At 37.0% G+C, this 22,890-nt stretch overlaps 2 protein-coding genes and 1 long non-coding RNA gene across 3 annotated transcripts; all 3 read left to right on the top strand.

Annotated features, from left to right (window-relative positions):
* The first annotated feature begins 206 nt into the window (after positions 1–206).
* On the top strand, positions 207–11,030 carry LOC140165843 (uncharacterized). The gene is made up of 4 exons (XR_011860774.1): positions 207–477; positions 6,961–7,117; positions 10,267–10,325; positions 10,595–11,030. It is a non-coding gene; the product is annotated as an uncharacterized lncRNA (long non-coding RNA).
* Positions 11,031–15,181: 4,151 nt separating this feature from the next.
* Positions 15,182–16,956, top strand: LOC140165834 (carbohydrate sulfotransferase 14-like). The gene is made up of 2 exons (XM_072189159.1): positions 15,182–15,434; positions 15,692–16,956. Exon 2 carries the CDS (start codon positions 15,704–15,706, stop codon positions 16,574–16,576), a length of 873 nt encoding a protein of 290 aa, XP_072045260.1. The 5' UTR covers positions 15,182–15,434; positions 15,692–15,703; the 3' UTR covers positions 16,577–16,956.
* A 2,731-nt stretch (positions 16,957–19,687) lies between these two features.
* Positions 19,688–20,182, top strand: LOC140157186 (carbohydrate sulfotransferase 14-like). Its single transcript, XM_072180305.1, has one exon. The coding sequence runs from the start codon at positions 19,688–19,690 to the stop codon at positions 20,180–20,182; it is 495 nt and encodes a 164-aa protein (XP_072036406.1).
* The last annotated feature ends 2,708 nt before the right edge of the window (positions 20,183–22,890 follow it).

The following is a 22,890-nucleotide window of genomic DNA, read 5'->3' as shown; positions in this document are numbered from 1 at the left end:
AGTTAATAACATATATTTTTGTGTTTCTTTTTAGGACATGAAAGGGGGGCGGGATCAAAATTTTAGACCATAAAATGGGATTAAAAAATCCAACCTTTTTTTAGGGGGATCTAAAATTTTTGATGTCGGAGGTTCCAACTTTTCCAACCCCCACCAAAGTATTTATGAACACTCCCTAAATGTAAGGCAGGCCTACAAAACGCCATATGCAAATATTGGACCACCTGCTTTTAATATGATAACTGCTGTACAAAAATATGATCTTGCAACGTCATGACTGGTTTTCATTATCATAGTTTATGTGAAACTGATTTCGCCATGCATGAATTACAAACTACCTTGCATCATTCCATGGGAAAATATATTGTTACCGTTTTTGTATGAGATGTTAATATTTTGGCATCGTTTTTGAGTATGAGATTGAATCGAAATTATGTAACATATCATCCACATTTTAACATGTTGAAGCTTTTCAAGGTAAGTTGGATTTCTTCGTTTGATAAAATTGATGAGAATAATAATGGACAATTGTCTCGAGACAGCAGGAAAGCACAACAACGCAAAGAATAGACTCCGCATTGCCCCACGATCATGAGGACCATTTAATACACATAAGCTTATTTATAATAATTTCACAATCTCATAGAAATTAAGACTATATTGAGATAATAACAGATTTCATATCAATTAAACAAATTATATACATTGAGATAATTAATTGCAGCAAGCATTTGGAATTATTGATTATCTTCATATAAATCAATAAACACACAAATTATTGGAAAAATGTGTACAAGCCAACCATACAGGCTGGACAAACAAAAGTTGACTTCTGAATCACATTTAACCAATTTCATCTTAAGCAAATCTTAAGCATATCTTAAACAGATACATCTTTGGATCAAACAGAGGATTGGATTGAAAACAGCATTTTTAACCGCAATTAAATAATTAGAAATCTCCAAAAGAATAAACAATGCCAACACTAGCAAACGAACATTTTGTATTCAGCCAGATCTGGCATCAATGCTTAAACCATTTACTGATATATAATATATTAAATCCACGGTTATTTACAACCAAGTAAATAAAGATACTCCAAATAAGCAACAAAGCATTTATAACCCTGGTATAAAACGCAGTAGAAAGGGAGAAAAGCATGAAGGCAACCAATAGCCCACTATAAAACGCAGTAGAAAGTGGAGACAATCTACTGACAAGATTCTTCAGGTTTTGAAGAAACTCCACCACCCTCAATAAAAACGCAGTAGAAAGTGGAGACAATCTACTGACGAGATTCTTCAGGTTTTGAAGAAACTCCACCACCCTCTATAAAAACGCAGTAGAAAGTGGAGACAATCTACTTATGAGATTCTTCAGGTTTTGAAGAAACTCCATACAAAGCAATCAATAGCCCAATAAAACCAACAAATACCATAAAACGCAGTAGAAAGTGGAGACAATCTACTTATGAGATTCTTCAGGTTTTGAAGAAACTCCATACAAAGCTTTCAATAGCCCAATAAAACCAACAAATACCATAAAACGCAGTAGAAAGTGGAGACAATCTACTGACGAGATTCTTCAGGTTTTGAAGAAACTCCATACAAAGCTTTCAATAGCCCAATAAAACCATTCAATACCATAAAACGCAGTAGAAAGTGGAGACAATCTACTGACGAGATTCTTCAGGATTTGAAGAAACTCCATACAAAGCATTCGATAGCCCAATAAAACCAATCAATACCATAAAACGCAGTAGAAAGTGGAGACAATCTACTGACGAGATTCTTCAGGTTTCGAAGAAACTCCCACACCCTCTATAAAAACGCAGTAGAAAGTGGAGACAATCTACTGACGAGATTCTTCAGGTTTTGAAGAAACTCCATACAAAGCATTCATTCCCCTTCTATAAAACGCAGTAGAAAGTGGAGACAATCTACTAATGATATTCTTCAAGATTTGAAGAAATTCCATACAAAGCCTCTATTTTTAAGCATAAAGCAGCATAATTGGACATACCATTTTATTGGAGTATCTTTAACCATATTTAGTTAACTGATTCACCCTTCCAGCTTTTGGGAGGGTGGGTGGGATTTTGGTCCATCAAGATCGAAGGAACAATTGCAAGTGCATCACTAGGAGAACTATGGACATAACAAAGGAATGAAAAAAATAAGACAGGAGACCTGAATGGCTGCACACCACTAAAGTGACAGCTGACTGGACAGAAAAACTGAGCTTGTTGCTATAACAACATAACAACAACCCCTAAATTAAAACTGAATTGACCAGGAGACCAAAAACTTTAAGTGTACTTGAGAATGCTCAAGTGGGAATAAGAGGATAAGCCTCTACACCTAGATGCACATGACAGCCTAATGTCCCCTGCTGCTGAGACAATCTAGTTTTTAAAAGATTTGCAACTTTAAAAAACGGAATTATTTTGTGATTTATACATGGGCATTTTTTGTTCGAACTTAAAGGAGGATTTCGTGATCCTAGAATCCTCTTTTTATGACATTTTTCAGTAGATATCCACGAAAAAAGCTTATTTCCAAAATTTCAGTTGATTCCGATTTTGCGTTTGCGAGTTATGCATGATTATGTGTATTACACTGCTTCATAGACAATGTGTTGTAATTTCGTTCTGGTGCACCAGAACGAAATTCAAAGTTGGCGATATTTTTGCTAAACGAATTAATCTGCAAGAAATATTTGGTACATAAACATGTAGCCAGAGGTATCCAGTGGTGTAAAAATCTCAACTTATTTTGGGAAAAGTGGGGGGATGAGGCTGTGGATCACGAAATGCCCCTTTAAACTTCATGATAGAAGCCACCCACCACCCCAGGGCCGTCGTATAAGAAATGACACTTGGGCCTAACATTCTGTATTACTTAACGTCCCCCTATAAGACCAGGTGCACAAATACGACAAAAAGTTACACAAATCACATTTTAGTTCTATTGGTTTTTTAAAAATCAAAAATGGCAAAGGTGCGAGGGCATGGAATCAGAAAATTTGATACCCCTTTGGAAACTCGAAGAGGTGAATTTGATACCCCTAGCGGGACTAGAAGAGGATACAGTGAATTTGACACACCTCCCAGCAAACACAAAACGTTTTCGACATCATTCGCAAAAGGTTATAAAAGGTTGTCAGAAAACGTTTAAATGTCGGGTTATATAAAGGGCATATTAAGAGTATAAAACGTTTTAATAACCTTAAAAACATTTTTGATAATCTACTGCTCAGCAAACAAAAATGTTTTACAGAAAACGTTTAAATGTCGGGTTATATAAAGGGTATAAAAACGTTTTAATAACATTCCAAAAACATTCTTGAAAACTTGATACAAAACATTCTAAACAGAATGTTATTTTGGGTTGAAAAAATATTTTGCGAAAAATGTTTGCCCAAAATATTTTCAATAACGTTTTAAAAACGCTTTCATGACCATTTTATAACCCGACATTTAAATGTTATTAAAAGGTTTTGAAAAAAACATTTTAAGAACATTTCGGTGTTTGCTGGGTTCAAACATTTTAACATAATGTTATTTAAGTATTGACACAATATTTGGGAAAAATGTTTGTAAAAATAGTTAACAATAACATTTTTTGAAAACATTTAAAAATATTGTTGTAGTGTGTTTTCATACAAAACGTTTTAAAACGTTATCATGACCTTTATATAACCCGACATTTTAACGTTATTAAAACGTTTTTACCTAAACCAAAAGCCAAAATATAACTTATTTAAAACGTTTTTAAAACGTTTTTGTGTTTGCTGGGAGCTTGTGAGAGTCCCGAGAACTCAAAGAGAAAGCTAGTCTCCCCTTTTCCCCTTTTTCGGATCGAGCATGGACTCCTGTACTCGCGAATCTCACCCACTTCTGAATACCAGATTTGAATCCAATATTATTTTGTTGTGCAATTAGATATTAATTTTTATAATAATTTGAATATATTTAGAGTTTCCGACCAAGTTAAAGGTTACGCTCCAAAGCTCCATAATAAGCTATAATATGAACAGATTGGGACAATAAACGATTACTGTTTAAATAGATTTTGGCAAAAATATTATTGACAACAGCTGTTAAAATCAGTTTTAAAAAGTAGTTGCAAACATTCTGTATTTGTAGAACCTTTACGACAAAGCATTGATATTAAAAGGAATCAAAATTCGTATAAGCCAATATGCAAATAAATAAAAACATCCTCATCTTTGTTGCTTTTACGTGTTTTTTCCTTCAAAGTCAAGTTCCTTGTGATATATTCAGTTGTATATACCACAGTGAATAGGCCCACTATGGGAACAATTCTTTGATAAAGTTAAGTAAACAATTCCGTTGTATTCAATTACTACCCATTCCAGAAAAATACAGCACTAATTTTTGGAATTCAAAAAATATTATCATATTATCAATTTCTGCCAAATGAAACATAGCAAAATCCCAATCCTTTAGTTAGTTCTAACTGGCAGTAAAAATCAATTTTTTAGATTTGCTCAATTTTTGGAAATAAGGGCCAAAAACAGTCGTGATAGTTTTTCCAAGAAAGTCTTCTAATTTGATACGTGGATGTCTTTTTGCTATAGTAATGTCGAATTTAGGACTAACTGTCAATAATACGAAGGAAATGCATGACATGTATAAGATATGAAATACAAGTGAGTGTTTGAAGTCACGAAAACATGTGACCCCTCACGTGACCTTGCATTAGGGACCGTTCATTATTTATAGGGGAGGGGGGCCGGGAGGATTTCAAAATTGAGTTCATGAAGTTACACAACCCCCCCTATTAGCAGCATCTAAAATTACATAACCCCCTATTGCCGACAAAAAAAAATACGTACCCCCCCTCACATCGAGAAATACATTTTGCTGGTATACCATGGCCGGATTCACCTTTTGATGGCCCCTGGGCATGGCAACATGATTGCCACCTCTGGCTCTTCGTATAGAAGACACCCCTCTCCCCACAATTGTAATCCAAGTTTTTTCCAAGCTGTCCCCAGAAAATATGCTATTTCAATGCTAAAATTCAAAGAAAGATGTATCGGAGTCCGTGCCGGGGGGGGGGGGGCAAAATTTCCAAATCGTCCAACTGATCTGCTACTAAAAGAACATTACCTGGACAGCAATTTGACATTTTGATACTAAAAAAACTGGGGTTAATTTAGGGTCTAAAATAGACCAAAAGGAAGATGCATAAGTTTTGTCACAATACATCTGTCGACTGAGCAGGAGAGGGGACTGACTTGCCACCCTGCCATATGGCTAATGTGCTGATGAACAGCGGCGTAGATTTCTTTATGACATGAGGTGGTTGGAAAAATTTCTTGAAGGGTATTATGTGAATCCAGCACCTTTTGGTGAGAGAATAAGTTTATGACACAAATGCGTGCGAAGGGCACAAAAATGTTGCCATATTGAAGCTAAACTCAAAATATGGTGCAGGAATAGATTCGCGCGAAGCGCGCAAAAATTTACATTTTTGTGGCTAAAATGGCCAAATATGAGGTAAATAGGCCTATTGTAGTGAATCATACCGGTAATCATAGTGAATAATTTAATATTAAATTTCACCTGACCTCAGGAAAAATAAAATCACATAACCCCCCTGTTTGTTAAAGTGAAAATCACATACCCCCCCTACATTTTTCCCGGCCCCCCTCCCCTGTAAATAATGAGCGGTCCCTTATGGCGCCGTATTTGTCTGTGTGTTCGCAATCATGTCCTCCTTATTGTCCTGTGAATGAAAATAGCAATCTAATCAGTTATAAAGGTATCTGGCTCCCGGCATGAATTATTGTTTTTATAAGTAGGTAAATGAAATCACACAATAGTGACTACGGTGTTAGAGTAAAGCACATAATGAACCAAAACAGTCTGACTGAGGTCACATGAGGTTGCAGTGACGTGTCTGGGATTGAAAAGCACCTGAACCACCCGGCAGATTAAGTGGAATAATGTGGAACAAGACCTGTTTCTTGAAGAAAGTGTTGGGAAAGCAGAAGCAGTCCCGTTCCACACTATTCCACTTACTCTTTGGAAATTATCACCTGTGTAAGGATCTTGTACGCATTCTCACATATTTCCTTTGCTGGGTGCCAGTCATTGGCCTGTGAATGTGGTCCAGGAAGCTGTTCCGTGTCAGTGTATTTTGCTGTTGTGTCAGTTGGACAATTGCTTGGTTACTGACATGTGTTAGAGTAGAGTATTGAAGTAGTCCTGTGTGTAATTTTGGTTCATTTTTATGGACAGGAATTAAGATATGACCTTGTGAAAAATTATAAGTTTCTTTTTGAGCCCAGTTAAGTTAAGTGTCATGTGTATATTCTATTGTTTATCTTGGTCAGTTAACATCTAGTTTAGATGCTGATAAATCGTGTTTATTGTCCATCTATCTGTTAGAATTCAATGCTTTTAATAGAATTCTATCATCCAGACGGGGTGATGCAGCAGAATTTGACACTACTAAATTAAACTACATTTCAACCGAGCGCGGCACTTAATATGCTAAAGAGTCACGTACAAACTCAAAGATTACACACAATAATAAAGAGTTACATTTATTTTGTAGCGAAATGGTATACTATGGAAAACCAACGATTTAACAGCTATAATTGCGCATTTAACCCAATATATAGAATTCGAGTCAAGCTCTGTTTGTGGTTATTGTTAGCGCCCTCTAGCAAGGTCACGACGTCATTTTAATAACAATACGCTATTTACATAAGGATTGGACACATGCTAATGAGCTATTGTCACATCCTGATTTAATAATCCTTGTTATTATCGTTATCATACGCATAATGGTATAGCGACAAGTGTCTCATCCCTTATTGTTTTACTCCGCTGGTTTCCATACTCTGTCCAATCTGAGGTATGTGTTTATAAAATGTGTAATGTGTTCATTCGTATTTCTTTCTCACATTGCTTTCAATCTACAGATGACCATACGGCTTCGGATACCTTATCGACGCATTTCTAAACGATGTACCGTGGGATTTATAGCTCTGATTGGTTTATTTGGCATACTTAGATTATTGCAAACCTATGTAATTAATAGAGTCGTAACTGATGAGGTCATTTCTAAGAATTGGGCAGGTAATGAAATTGAGGTGACTTTATTTTGTATGCTTTGGTACCGGTGGTGACGGATTTCCTTAAGGCTTTTGATTGTGTCGATCATACTATTCCAAAGCGATTATAAACTTGATGTGAAAAAATTAACTGAATTGCGGACTTCCTTAGACCACGGCGTTAGAGAGTCCGTTATGCCTCTGCCACTTCAGAAAGGCAGAGTCTTTCCTGCGCAGTTCCCCAGGGTACGACGTTTGGTCCTATCACATTATAATTATTAGTTCTGCTGTTGATGCCAAGACATACATTTTTTAGTTATGTTGATGACCTGATGAGTCTTGCAGAGATCCGTCCCACCTAGCTAACAACTATACCAAGCAATGTTGATGTTTAAGACCATTACTGGGCTAACAGCCAATACGCCAAGCCAAGTAGCCAATGCAGATTGGTTTAAAGAGATGACCGACTGTAGTCCACCCTGTTCTCAAGATCATGACCTTGAAATCTAAACTAAACAGCTATACCTGGAGAATCGTAACAGCGTGACTGTGGCCGTCTTTGATCATGTTGATATAACCCATACTGCAGTTACTGTCCGTTTTCCTATACACAATACACAGTGCTCTTTCCCATTGACGCGTTACCCTTACAAATAGCCCTACGTTAACAGTATGGGGATATGACTAGTTAACGTCGCTGTGTGAAAAATAACCGGCCAATATTAAAAGTACTCTTCTAAAGTTCTAGAAAATATAGTTTTGTAACATGTCCTAAATTTTTAGCTAATTTAGATGTTTGGAAATATTCGTACTTTGGTGTTTTAGTTAATGTTATAGGTAATAGTACATTGCCTAGTTAACGTCGCTGTGTGAAAAATAACCGGCCAATATTAAAAGTACTCTTCTAAAATTCTAGACAATATAGTTTTGTAACATGTCCTAAATTTTTAGCTAATTTAGGTGTTTGGAGAGGGTCGTACTTTTGTGTTTTAGGAAGGATATGTAAACGACAGATAACACCAAAAATATGAAGAAATTATTTCCAAACCGTGTTAAGTCAATAATCATTATGTTGCTCATTTTCAAGAATGCTGGTTTACAAAAAGCACGCCATTGTCTCATTTCGTGAACAATGGTACACATACCATTGTTTCCTTTCGTTTCCTTTATAATCGGTTACCCAACTGAAGCTTTAATACAAACTTTATTGCGATATCGCACATGAAAACAGTCACATGTGCACAGCCAGAGAAGATCCGATTTAATCAGTTGAGCTGTTTCAATGAGTGTTATCTTGGTTTAATAGCTTTTAATGGGGTTAAGTCCTGCAAAGGTCGAGATGAATTCTACTGTAGACATGACTGCATCATGCAAAGCTTTTGATAAGGCCCCCATAGACTGTTGCTACTGAAACTCCGATCTGTTGGCCTCACCTCACCGATTCTCTTCTCAGCTGCTGTAGATTATATTTATTCAACAGGACCCAGTCTCCCAAAAAGGATGTTTTAACCAAATTAATCATGAATAATGCAGTTATCGAAAGAGTTTTGCACAGTTCTTGGGCATTCACATTTGTAGCAATGTTTCCTGCAACGGCCACAGTGGCCACACTTGCAAGAAAGTCAGAAAATCCTTAAATTGGGCTATATCCACAAGTCCTTCATCTCTTCTACTCCCACCTTTTGCCGCACTCTTTATCTTGTGTTGGTTCGGCCAATTCTAGAGTATGGAAGCACCACCTGGCATCCCCTTAATAGCGCTCTATGCTTTTGTTTGCAAGCCTGACATTTTTGCAATGATGACATCCTGCTTGAATCCGATCTCACTATCCTTGCTATGATTGCGATAGTTTAGCATTTCCTTTGTGCCTCCCAAAATCCTTACAAACATTATCTACTACTATTACTATTACCGACACTGCCACCACAACCACAACCACATCCCAAGCACAACCACAATCATTACCACTAGACACACTTTTCTCTCTTCCTATTCTGATCTCATCTAACTATATATTAAATACTCTAATTTATAATTATTTTAGATTCCTATTATAACCTGATGTTCCACATAAAATGAGCCCAATCCGTAGATGTGTCTGGAGTGTGCGGTGTGGTTTGTGTGGGCGGTATGGGGTGGTGGGGTATGTGGGTGCGTCTCCTTCTGTGTTTTGGGTGCATCTGTGTGCCTGGTTTTTTTTTGTTACGGACATCCGAAGATTAGAAAGTTTACATTCAAGTTTAACTTACATATTTGATTTGCTATGTTAGGCAAAAAATAGGTAATAAAATTGAGGTGACTATATTTAGTATTCTATTATCATGATCATTGGTTGTTTGATGGTTGCGGATTTCCTTAAGGCTTTTGATTGTGTCGATCTCTAGCGAGTATAAGCTTGATGTGAAAAATAAAATGAATTGCGGACTTCCTTACATCACGGCGTCAGAGAGTCCGTTATCACTCTGCCACTTCAGAAAGGCAGACTCTTTCCTGCGCAGTTCCCCAGGGTACTACGTTTGGTCCTATCACATTCATTGGCATGATTATTAGTTCTGCTGTTGATGCCAAGACATACATTTTAGATATTTTGATGACATGAATCTTGCAGGTATTGATTCAGTTGCTTTGTTTTGTAAGGTCACTGGCGGATAGGAAAGTCAAGTTGTATATACATTGGTACGTACCTTGCTTGCTGAGTTATCGATCACGTTGGTTTAGTTACGCGAAGACATGAATGTTTACATTAATATTTTGTTTGTTGTGTAAAGTGCGGGGAGGTCATATCACATCAAAAGAACCGAACTCAGTCACAATAGACAGATTGACACGCATTAGTTACATTAGGCCTGTTCGGTTCAAAATTGAAAATGAACACATCTGGCAGCGAAAACTAACATTTTGTGGAAAAGAAATACGAATCGATATTTATAGAAATGTTACAACATGGCTTTTATTAATTTGGGTTGTTTTGTAAAGAAATCCCAAGACAGGGATACTCAAAGTGTCTTCAAAGCTATAAAATCGTAGTGCGTCGACATCTTGAGATTAAAAGGTCAACATATAATAACTATGAAAAACTCAAAGCCTCACAGTCAACTTTCTGGTCGCGAAATTCTGTTGTTATCCCACCGCACAATTTATTGAAGGCCTTCAAATATTACTATTTTTATTTAGTTCCTGAAAAACCACTAAGAAAGCAGCAAGAGGAGGCAAGTCGGGTCACGGCAAATATTGTAAGTACGAAGTAGTAATAAATACTCTAAACGAAATTTATGCTTTATGATAGAGAATATAAGACCAATTCGTATTTTTTTTATGAAACTTGTACATCATTATGGACCGTATGATCGGTTGGAATTTATAAATGCCATAAAAATGCAAAAAATAATAATAATAAATAAATAAATAAATACTTGCTGCATCAGGACATGCAAATTACTATATAAACACGATTAATGCATCGTTTACTAAATAACACTTTGTTTTATTCTATTGTAAACAGGATTACGACTATATGATGAATGTAGAACAACAGAGACGTTTGCAAATTTTGGAGGACGGGTGTCAAAAATTGAACATACCTCGTTCACTTCCAAACTTTAGTGATCAGTACTTAAGTCATCTAATTTTAGATAGTAGATACGCGATTCTCTTCAATTTATTACCAAAAGTCTCCTCTACAATGTGGAAAGAACTGTTTGTCCAATTACATTGGTCACATTCACCAATTTCACCAGTCCAATTTCTTACCGATTTAAATGCTGAAAGTAGACGTTTCCAACTGGATACATGTCGCAAAGTAGTTTTTGTTCGCGAACCACTTACACGATTACTTTCTACGTATTTAAGTAAATTTTGCAATTACGGTGAAGTGCAACGGATTTGGGAACATAGTTATGGGTGGTTCATCGTGCAGAACTACCGTGAAGATTACCGCCCAACACGGGAAACCGCAAATAAAGATAGTCAGCTGCCCTTCCTGAACATAACATTCATAGAGTTCATCCTATTCATTACTGATAAAGGAGACGTATTGAAACTAGATGGAGGTACAGATCATTTTCTACCGCAAAGTACGATTGCTTCCCCATGTGCGATTCATTACGATTTCATCGGTCATTTTGAGAATTTATCGACGGAGGCCTCGTATTTGTTGACATTTTTAGGTGTAGATCAGATATTACAGTATCCAGCAATCAGTACATCGGAAGCAGAGAAGAAATTAGTTGATGAATACAGAAAAGTGCCATTGGAATTGTTGTATAAATTAGGGAAGTTTTATCATGCGGATTATGAATTGTTTGGGTACTCTTTCAATGATACCTTAAAAAGAATTATTACAAGTAGAAATAGTGCATGATGACAATTCGGTCGATTCACAATACGATGCGCCTCCAGCGTTTGCTGGAGGAGAGGTCAAAATACGCAGTACATAATGGGAAAATGTCGACATCAATAGCCGCGTAATACAAATACACGACAGGAACATAATGTCATTGTGTGTTTAAATGTCAATATAACGATGTTACACGCGAATGCCCAGTAAAACAGCAATTTACAGTTATAGTACATCCATTTTCTATCTATTGATCACACGGAATCATTCGTGGAGCTATTTTCTACATTATTGTTATTATTATATTCGCGTGAAAATCCAATGGTGGCTAGAACGGCGATGTCGACCCTGATAGGTCTGTCACACTACGACGGACTGGATCAACGTAGATCACCGAATACAAAAATATTTTATTCGGTGGAAAAATCATCAGTCCGGCAGAAGATTCGGTGGGATTTTGGGTCCGATTCCCGTTCGTCTCTCTATGCGTTGTGGCCGCTAATAATCCTGCAGGCGTCTTATATCCGATCGTTCAACGTCCGACAAATGACCGGATTAGGAGGTCAACGTCCGGCAAATGACCGGATTTGGGGGTCCGATTCCCGTTCGTCTCTCTATGCGTTGTGGCCGCTAATAATCCTGCAGGCGTTTTATATTCAACCGTTCAACGTCCGACAAATGACCGGCGAATCCGTCGCATGTGGCACAAACAGGGACGTCCACCCTATCAGAAAAGTGGGGGAGGAGAGGGTGTTTGAGAGGGTTATTGACCCCTTAGAGGCAGTGACGTAGCAAGCACTTTTTCAGAGGGTGAACAAAATGGGGAAAGACAACTTTTAAGGGGTAAAACTTTGACGAAAATGGTCAAATATTGGCTAATAAGTACAAAAGGGCTACAAATCTGATATATCAGGGCAACCAGCGTCCGGGGGCAATAGAGGTGAGAAACTTTCGGACAATGAAGGCCCAATTGAACCCATTTGTCATTTTTTGGATCCATTTTAGCACTATTATTGGGTACTATTTTAGTTTGAAACAGCCGCAAATTGGTGAAACGAAAGCCTAATTGAAGCCATTGAAAAGTTGTCACCATTATTGTATAATATAAACAATTATTTTAAAAATAACACGTGGATGTCCATAGCAGAAGCAAAAAGGAAGACTTGTCCATTTTTCAAAATGAAGGTCCAATTGAAGCCATTTGCATGAGGACTGTAGGGCCTATTTACATTATTAGGCCTAGGCCTATTGTGTAAAAATTTAGTTTTAAAAATGGAAAATTTGGAAAATTGTTTTTGGTGCATCATTTTTACACTATACAGCACAGTGGAGCGGCCGTGCGTGAGTATTCGAGGACTGGAGGATCGAGTCTAGTAGTTTTCTCAGTCGTCAATCCAGACGGTTGGCGACTGAGGGCAGCAGTCTAGGTCCGGCGACGGTCCGCCATTTTTTTCCCTTCAGATTTTGAGGTCATTTAGTAGACTTGCTTACCAGTCGTTTTCATTATCCTAACTACAGATTACACATGGAAAAGTGAACTTCGACGTACGTGATGCGAAAAATTCTTGCCGTATATCTTTTTTGATTCATTTTTCAGCAGGGACGGTTACGTTTGCGGCCACGCATCAGTATAGGGATGACCAGTTCTTGTGTATATTAGAATTCTGTGTGTCACATGATATTTTGAACCGCAAAATTGTGCCATTTTTACTCAAATGTTAACAAAACTAGCCCGGTGATCCCCAATTTAAATTACTGTAACTGAAAATTACATCAGTGTGCATATTATCTATTATCTAGAAAGAATTACGAGTAGATTTTGTTGCTATAATGAAAATTAGGTCCGAAATTTCGACTTAGTAGACCTTTGTACTGTACCTTTTCCCTTAAAATATGCATTTAAACGTTTTTGTTTTCTCAAACGTTAGTCCTGCGGCCCTTCTTTTTCATTTTAAATATTTGAAGTATATCGATGAAATTCAAGCCAAAAATTACGACAGGATTTATCATGGACCATCCCCCTCAAATCTATGGTTTGATTGGTGTTTTGTTCATTACGTTCGTTTGTTTTGCGAGGACATCCAAAGACAGGAAAGTTTACCTTTGAGTATTGATTCGAGGTATGTTCAATTTTTGACATCTTTCCTCCACAATTTGCAGACGTTTCTGTTGTTCTACTTTCATCATATAGTCGTAACCCTGTTTACAATAGAATAAAACAAAGCGTTGTTTTAAAGGTTGGTATTAACCTTGGAATTATGGAAACTTTTATGTTCATAACTGATAAATTGTTTGTCTACTATAAAAGTCTAATGGCAAGAACTTGCCAAATCAATCTGTGACGTCAAATTTTGGTAAAAATGCTCAGTTTTGGAGAAGGTAAACCCTTCCCCAAAAAACCATTTTTTGGGACAAAACAACAAACAAATCTTCAGTAAGATATGTTTTATTACATATAAATATCTAGAAACTGTTTTTTAAAGTAAATGATATATTATAATAAACTTAACTACGTTGGTTTGTGTTCTGAGACACCTTCATTCAAGTTTACATTCATGTTTTGCTTGCGGTGTTATTGGTTAAGTTTATTTATTTTTTGAGGACACACAAAAACAGGAAAGTTTTCACTGATGCCTTCTTGTTGCCTTATTGATTACGTTGGTTTGGTTTGTGAGGACACCCAAAGACAGGAACGTTTACATTAATGCCTTCTAGTGGCCTTATTGATTACGTTGGTTTGGTTTGGTTTGTGAGGACACACAAAGACAGGAAAGTTTACATTGATGCCTTCTTGATGCCTTATTGATTACGTTGGTTTGGTTTGTGATGACACCCAAAGACAGGAAAGTTTATACATTGATGCCTTCTTGATGCCTTATTGATTACGTTGGTTTGGTTTGTAATGACACCCAAAGACAGGAAAGTTTACATTGATGCCTTCTTGATGCCTTATTGATTACGTTGGTTTGGTTTGTGATGACACCCAAAGACAGGAAAGTTTATACATTGATGCCTTCTTGATGCCTTATTGATTACGTTGGTTTGGTTTGTAATGACACCCAAAGACAGGAAAGTTTACATTGATGCCTTCTTGATGCCTTATTGATTACGTTGGTTTGGTTTGTGATGACACCCAAAGACAGGAAAGTTTACATTGATGCCTTCTTGATGCCTTATTGATTACGTTGGTTTGGTTTGTGAGCACACCCAAACACAGAAAAGTTTACATTGATGCCTTCTTGTTGCCTTATTGATTACGTTGGTTGGTTTGTGAGGACACCCAAAGACAAAACAGTTTACATTCCTTTTACTGTTTGCAATGGGAAGAGTACGAACTGTGTTTGACTGGGTGTGCGGTGGATGTTAGAAGGCGTTTGCATTACAAATACTTCCGAGGACTCTGACATACACACCGACATACCGAGGACATTTTTTTTATCGAGGACCTAAACACGCGTCCTCGCTACGCAAACCTTGTTAAATGGTGAAAAATGAGGTATTATACCCTACTACCCCCTCTATAGCTTAATGTCCTCGTAGTGTTAACCGGAATCGAATTTATTCGGTATTGCCGACCTCTTGAGCACTTGACATAACAACCAACCGACACACCGAGGACACACACACACACATTTGGACACATATGTGTGTGGGTGTGTTATTTAAACAAATATTGTTATTACAAAATAGGTAGCCAATTTTGAACCTGTAGCACATGTTAAACCACATATTTAACAGCAAATATTTAACCAATCAAAATGATTAAAATTTCGATCATTTAGCACATAACGTTGAAAACGTGCTAGGTCGGCATCCTGGGATACAAGGGTACATATACGTTATTCATATGTAACTTGAAATTCTTAAATCCTCGAAATTTAGGAGACAATCCCACGGCACAATGTAGTAAAGACCTTCATTCTGTTATTTTTATTTAGTTCCTGAAACACTTCTAAGAGAGCACGAAGAGGAACTAATAAATGGAAGTCGGGTAACGGCAAATATTGTAAGTAGTAACGAACACCGTAAAGCAACGGTAAATGCATCGTTTACTTTAAAATAACCGGTTACTAGATATTTATATGTAAATGGGATCAAAATGTCTTTTAAAGAGGGGTTTTACCAACATTTAACGTCACAGGTGGATTTGGCAACTTTAGACTATCACATGATTAATTAGACTAACAATTTAGCAGTTGTGAGTTCAAACCTTCCATAATTCCAGGATTAAGACCAACCTTTGTTTTATTCTATTGTAAACAGGATAACGACTATATGATGAAAATAGAACAACAGAGACGTCTGCAAATTGTGGAGAAAGGGTGTGAAAAATTGACCATACCTCGTTCACTTGCAAACTTTAGTGATCAGTACTTAAGTCATCTCATTGTAGAGAGTAGATATAAAATTCTCTTCAATTATATACCAAAAGTCTCTTGTACGATGTGGAAAGAACTGTTTGATCAATTACATAGGACACATTTAACATTTAACATCCGATTTCTCACCGATTTAATAAAGCCGGAATCCAGACGTTTTCAGCTGGAGACATGTCGCAAAGCCGTTTTTGTTCGCGAACCACTTACGCGGTTACTTTCGATGTATTTTAGTAAATTTTGCAATTATGGTGAAGTCCAACGATTGTGGGAATATAAGTATGGATGGCTCATCGTGCAGAACTATCGTGAAGGTTATCATTCACCACCAGAAATACCTAACAAAGATAGTCAGCAGCCCTTCATGAACATAACTTTCTCGGAGTTCATCCGATTCATAACTGATAATATTAATAAAGAAGACATACTGAGAGAAAGTGGAAGTCGAGTTGGAGGTACAGATCATTTTCTACCGCAAAGTACGATTGCTTCCCCATGTGCGATTCATTATGATTTTATCGGCCATTTTGAGAATTTATCGACGGAGGCACCGTATATGTTGAATTTTTTAGGTGTGGATCATATTGTTCAGTATCCAGGAATTACAGCATCGGAAGCAGAGAAGAAATTAGTTGATGAGTACAAAAAAGTGCCGTTGGAATTATTGTATAAATTAGAGCAGTATTATCATGCGGATTATGAATTGTTTGGGTACTCTTTTAACGATACATTAAAAAGAATTATTACAAGTGGAAATAATGATGACAATTGATCAAAGAACTTTCTACTTAACAATAGAGATGTTTTTTCTACAAACATTGAAAAGAAAACTTTGTATATAATTATATCATTGGAGTGTCAGCGAGGTTTAAGGTTATTAATTATTTTAAACTGTTGTGATTTGGTAGTTCACAGCATCTTACGAATGGTAGTGAGCTTTGGCAAAAACTGCATTGCTCAATTCATAGCGAGTGTGTAGAAGAATTAAAATATCACAGATATACTTTTATAGGTGCTGCGGTTCTTGAGTTACGTTGTAAAGAGGGCTGAAACAACAACACTTTTGTAAAACGTACATAACTCATTAACAACAATAAATTAAGCAAGTTTGCAAAGTATACGATTTGTAGAATGAACTTTTGCAAAACATCAAGGTGTTATTTTTCAGTAATATATTGATCTAGATAATGAAAATCGATTTTTAGGTTGCTTCGACCAACAATACCTCGTCTACCCTTAAAATGAATGGCTATTCATTATTGCTTTCCGGGGCCTATTCTGTTCATAAAACTAATAATTATGAGTAATTGAGTATCATTGTGTTTAAAGAAATACTCAGCTGACGTTTATATACACAAATTCGATAACATAATTGACATTGAAAAGCAGCTTGCGAATAATTGTAGTTTTAAAATAGTGTTAGCTCGTCGAAATATTATGCCCCTGGTTGGACCATATATCTAAAGCAAATGATTAAATTCGATGGCCAAAATCTTGATGCGTATTTCTTGATGCCGCACGTGCGTTAAAGTAACAATTACGTATTGTGTGCGCAACTCTCAGGTGAGACCTTTTCTCACAAGTAGTGACGCAGTATATGTTGTCGCAGTGATATTTTAAACCACAAAATTATGCCATTTTTGCTGATATTGCATGTGACACAGTTAGCCCAGTGACCCTCAATTTAAATTACGGTAACTGAAAATAACATCAGTGCGCATATTATATTGAGAAATTCTGCCAAGAATTGCGAGTAGATTTTTAAAATAAAAAATATGATGGAAATTTCGACTTTTTCGTAGATGTTTGTTCTACTTCATGTTGTTGTTGTTATAACCAAAAATAGGCCACTAATTATGCCTAAAATATGCATTTCAAACGGGTTATTTCTCAAACGTTAGTCACGCGGCCCTTATTTTTTATTTTAAATATTTTAAGTATATAAAATTTACTTCATACAAAATTTCAGCCAAAATTTCAGGACATCCAAACACAGGGAAGTTTACCTTTGAGTATTAATTACGTTGGTTTGTGTTCTGAGGACACCTACTTGCTTGCGGTGTTATTGGTTAAGTCTGTTTATTTTGTGAGGACACGCAAGAACAGGATAGTTTTAAGTTTACAATGATGCCTTCTTGTTGCCTTATTGATTACGTTGGTTGGTTTGTGAGGACACCCAAAGACAGGAAAGTTTACAACGATGCCTTCTTGTTTCTTGCTTCATATATTTCGTATTACTTTGTTGAGTTTTTCAGTTTTATGTATCACATGCATTTTGATGATTGATAAAAATAAAATATGAAAATATGAATGAATGAACGTTGGTTGGTTTGTGAGGACACCCAAAGACAGGATAGTTTACATTCCTTTTACTGCTTGCAATGGGAAGAGTACGAACTGTGTTTGAGTGGGTGTGTGGTGGATGTTAGAAGGTGTGAGTGTGTTGTTGAAACAAAATTTACAATTACAAAGTAGGTAGCCAATTTTGAGCCTGTAACACATGTTAAACCACATATTTAACAGCAAATATTTAACCAATTTAGATCAAAATAATTAAAATTTCGAACATTTAGCACATAACGTTGAAAACGTGCTAGGTCGGCATCCTGGGATACAAGGGTACATAAACGTTATTCATATGTAACTTGAATCCTCAAAATTTAGGAGACAAAACACAATCCCACGACACAATGTATTTAGGGAACAAACCAAATGATCGATTACGTCCTACAAACGTAACTAGTTTCGTTTCTCAGCCAACCCCCTCCTTCCTTGCCAGAAACGTAATAATGAAATGTTGAAAATTTTGACATGATAATAATAATGACACATTCTTCAGACCGATGTTTTGTACAAACGTAATCGAGTATTTTTACCCCCTCCCCCCTTAACGAAACTAGTCGTTTATAGGACGTCATCGATCTTTTGGTTTGTTCCCTTAAGACCTTCATTACTGTTATTTTTTTTTAGTTCCTGAAAAACGTCTAAGAGAGCACGAAGAGGAACTAATAAATGGAAGTCGGGTAGCGTCAAATATTGTAAGTAGTAAGGAATACCCTTAACAAAACTTATACGTTTTTCTGATATATACACAAGAAATGCACAAAATAATTATTGGATTATGGACCGAAAATGTCAGTCGGCTTCTGTTGATCGTAATGAGCACCAAAAATGTCTGTACGATTACTTGCTGAATCGGGACTTCATTACAGAAAAATTACATTTGTTTTATAAACATGGTAAATATATAATTTACTTAAAAACGGTTTCTAGATATTTATATGTAATGAAAAATCTTACTGAAGATTTGTTAGTTGGTCAAAAATGTTTTTTGTTTGGGAAGAGAGTTTTTCTGCTCCAAAACTGGGTATTTTTACCAGAATTTTACATCACAGATGGATTTGGCAAGTGCTTTTATATTAGACAAACAATTTATCATTTATGAGCATAAAAGTTTCCGCAATTCCAGGGATAAGACCAACAATAACAACGCTTTGTTTTATTCTATTGTAAACAGGGTTACGACTATATGATGAAAGCAGAACAACAGAGACGTCTGCAAATTGTGGAGGAAGGGTGTCAACAATTGAACATACCTCGTTCACTTGCAAACTTAAGCGATCAACAGTTAAGTCATGTCATTGTAGAGAGTAGATACAGAATTCTCTTCAGTTATATACCAAAAGTCTCTTGTATGACGTGGAAAGAACTGTTTGAACAATTGCATTGGACGTATTCATTATTTAACCTCCAATTTCTTGCCGATTTAAAACCAACATCCAGACGCTTCCAACTAGAGACATGTCGCAAAGCCGTTTTTGTTCGCGAACCACTCACGCGGTTACTTTCGATGTATTTAAGTAAATTTTGCAATTATGGTAAAATGCAACGGACGTGGGAATCTGCTTATGGGTGGTTCATCGTGCAGACGTATCGTAAAGATTACCATGCACCACGACAAATAACAAATAAAGATAGTCAGCAGCCCTTTATGAACATAACATTCTCAGAGTTCATCCGATTCATGACTGATTACGAAGACGTATTAAGACTAGATGGAGGTACAGATCATTTTCTACCGCAAAGTACGATTGCTTCTCCATGCGCGATTCATTACGATTTCATCGGTCATTTTGAGAATTTATCGACGGAGGCATCGTACATGTTGACATTTTTAGGTGTGGATCATATTGTTCAGTATCCAGGAATCAGTGCATCGAAAGCAGAGAAGAAGTTTGTTGATGAGTATAGAAAAGTGCCATTGGAATTATTGTATAAATTAGAAAAGTTTTATCATGCGGATTATGAATTGTTTGGGTACTCTTTTAACGATACCTTAAAAAGAATTATTGGCAGTAGAAGTGACTATGACAACTAATGAAAATACTTTCAACTTCATATAATTTACATGTGTATAATTTGCTTATCGGCGAGGTTTAAACGAATGACCAGTAATTTTTGTATTCTGGAGCATATTCCGTTTATAAATGTAATAAGAATATCTGGGGTTGTTTTAAGAATTACCATAATTTGCCGATTATATTCAATTTTGCAGACTTGTAGTACCCGTACCCGTACTCGTACCCGTACCCGTACTCGAGTCCCAATTTCCGTACCCGTACCCATGGCTTCGGACCCGTACCCGTACTCATGCCCTATTTTGGCTTCGGTACCCGTACCCGTACTCATGGACTGGGACCTGTACCTGTACTCATGGCCTGGGACCTGTACCTGTACTCATGGCCCGGGACCTGTACCCGTACCCGTACTCATGGCCTGGGACCCGTACCCGTACTCATTGCCCGGGACCCGTACCCGTACCCGTGGACACGGGTACCATGGGTACGGGTACCATACCATACAGTGCCTGCCTACATGCATGTAAGAAAGTGAGAGTAGATCTACTCTCACTTCTCATAAGCCTGTTAACTCCACTCATGCACCGAATCCTCTGATCATAGGCATAATCAAAACAATAGGTTACATGGATGGGGTTGGGTGGGGAGTAACACATGCATGGATCCAGATAGCAAGTGCCCTAAATTGTAGCCTGGTCCAGGGCCCTGAAAAAGGTAAATCTAGTCCTGGCTACACAAAATGTACATGTATGCATCTGTGCACACTGTATGCCACTCATATATACATATATACTACATGTAGCATTCACACTCTGACTGATACAGAAAAAATAGCAAACTGAAAGTAAAACATTTCAAGAAATTGTTGTTTGTGGTGAATTTCAAGTTATCATGTTTTGATATCATTATTATAGCATTATTTTATTCATCATTTTAATATTCCCCATCCAAATACACTCCCCAAGCACAAGTGCACATATAAAAACTACATTTTCCCACCATATGTACTTGGTCAGTGTGTGCATTTGAGTCAAATGATACAGAGTTCCTTTGCCATACCATGTTTGCAGAAATTTATGATTTATTGGAGCTTATACTAGGCAAAATATTAATAATTATCCAGATGTGCATAATTAATGATAATAATTATATTAAGCTAATGGATAATCTGGTGGATGTGTGCTGGGATGTGTGGATGTGCATGAAAGGCTTCACTAAATTTGATATTGACAATTAAGTCTACAAATTTTGGATCAAATTTGAAATCCAGTTGATGTTTTGAGGTGAATAATAACTTGAATGCTATATCACTGCTAAAATATGTATGTTGAAATTAGTATTGTACAGACACACAGACATAGTTTACATGATTTTTGCATCCCAAAATATTTAAGCTAGATTCACTAAGACCATCACCAATCTCTTTTAGTACTTGATTAATTCCACAAAACCAGTTCTACAATTTTCTGTAAATGGAAGTACTTCTTAGCAAATAGAAATGTCTCAGCAACTGATGGCACACACAACAAATTAAAATGTTGTATATGCTTATGACAAAATTAATTTCTCTAATTCTGTTGGTGCGAAATGTAGTTTAATTTATTTGTTGTGGTATAAATGACATCAAAGAGTGTATTTACAGCAAGGTATAATAGCCAATAAATTATGTCAATAATCAATAACAATAGCTTTGTTTATACCCATGTACCCATAATGGGACTCATACAATGTTTCTAGTCCCAATATCTGTACCCGTACCCATGGCCCGTACCCATACTGGGACCCGTACCCGTACTCGAGACCCAATTTCCGTACCCATACCCGTACCTGTACTCATGGCTCCGGACCCGTACCCGTACCTTCTTTTGGGTTCGGACCCGTACCCACACCCGTACTCATGGCTTCGGACCCGTACCCGTACCCATGGCCTGGGACCCGTACCCGTACCCATGGTCTGGGACCCGTACCCGTACTCATGGCTCGGACCCGTACCCGTACCCGTACTCATGACGGGTCCCAATACTACAAGTCTGCAATTTTGACGAGATAATCTACATCGAAGGCAGCTTTTAAATAATTGACATTTTAAAATAGTTTTCTCTCGTCAAATTATGCTCAAGATTGGACCAGGTTAAGCACTTCTGTAGCATACCTTACATCTAAAGCAATCTTCGTTAAAGTTTTTCCATACTGACGAAATCACGTTAACTATAAACGGTCCCATTTGTATTATACTGACTATAAATAGCGATCATGGCGACTGCTACCCGTGCTATGCAAATCGGGTAAGACATGTTAGCGATTACAAACTAAGAACGGCTTTCATTGGCGATTGGGCCAGACTCCTCCATGTAATGTTGCTATAGGGGGATCGCTACACCTCCTCTACAGCGAGTCTGTTACCTTCCCAGCATTTAAAAATGCCGGTACCCATTTAAACACCTGGGTGGAGAGGAGTAATCGAGATAAAGTGCCTTACTCAAGGGCACAACACGATGGCGTCGCCGGGGCTCGAACCCGCAACCTACTGATTATGAGTCAGTGCCCGTCCCGCTAGGCCACCGTGCTCCCGACATTAGATTATAGGCCAAAAATGTCGGTTGGTATCTGATCATCATGAAGTGGTATTTCTATACGAGTACCTGCAGAATCAGGACTTCATTATACACAGCAAAATGACATTATTTATAAAACCTGTGTGATGTACCCTGAGTGATTTAATTTGATT

This window comes from Amphiura filiformis, chromosome 1 (assembly GCF_039555335.1).
Source record: "Amphiura filiformis chromosome 1, Afil_fr2py, whole genome shotgun sequence".
In the NCBI taxonomy this organism is placed as follows: domain Eukaryota; kingdom Metazoa; phylum Echinodermata; class Ophiuroidea; order Amphilepidida; family Amphiuridae; genus Amphiura; species Amphiura filiformis.
This window is presented reverse-complemented; position numbering and strand designations above follow the sequence as displayed.

Bases quoted from the DNA above. Each gene is read 5' to 3' on its own strand.
- LOC140165834 (XM_072189159.1), top strand. From the start codon at position 15,704: ATGATGAAAATAGAACAACAGAGACGTCTGCAAATTGTGGAGAAAGGG.
- LOC140157186 (XM_072180305.1), top strand. From the start codon at position 19,688: ATGCAACGGACGTGGGAATCTGCTTATGGGTGGTTCATCGTGCAGACG.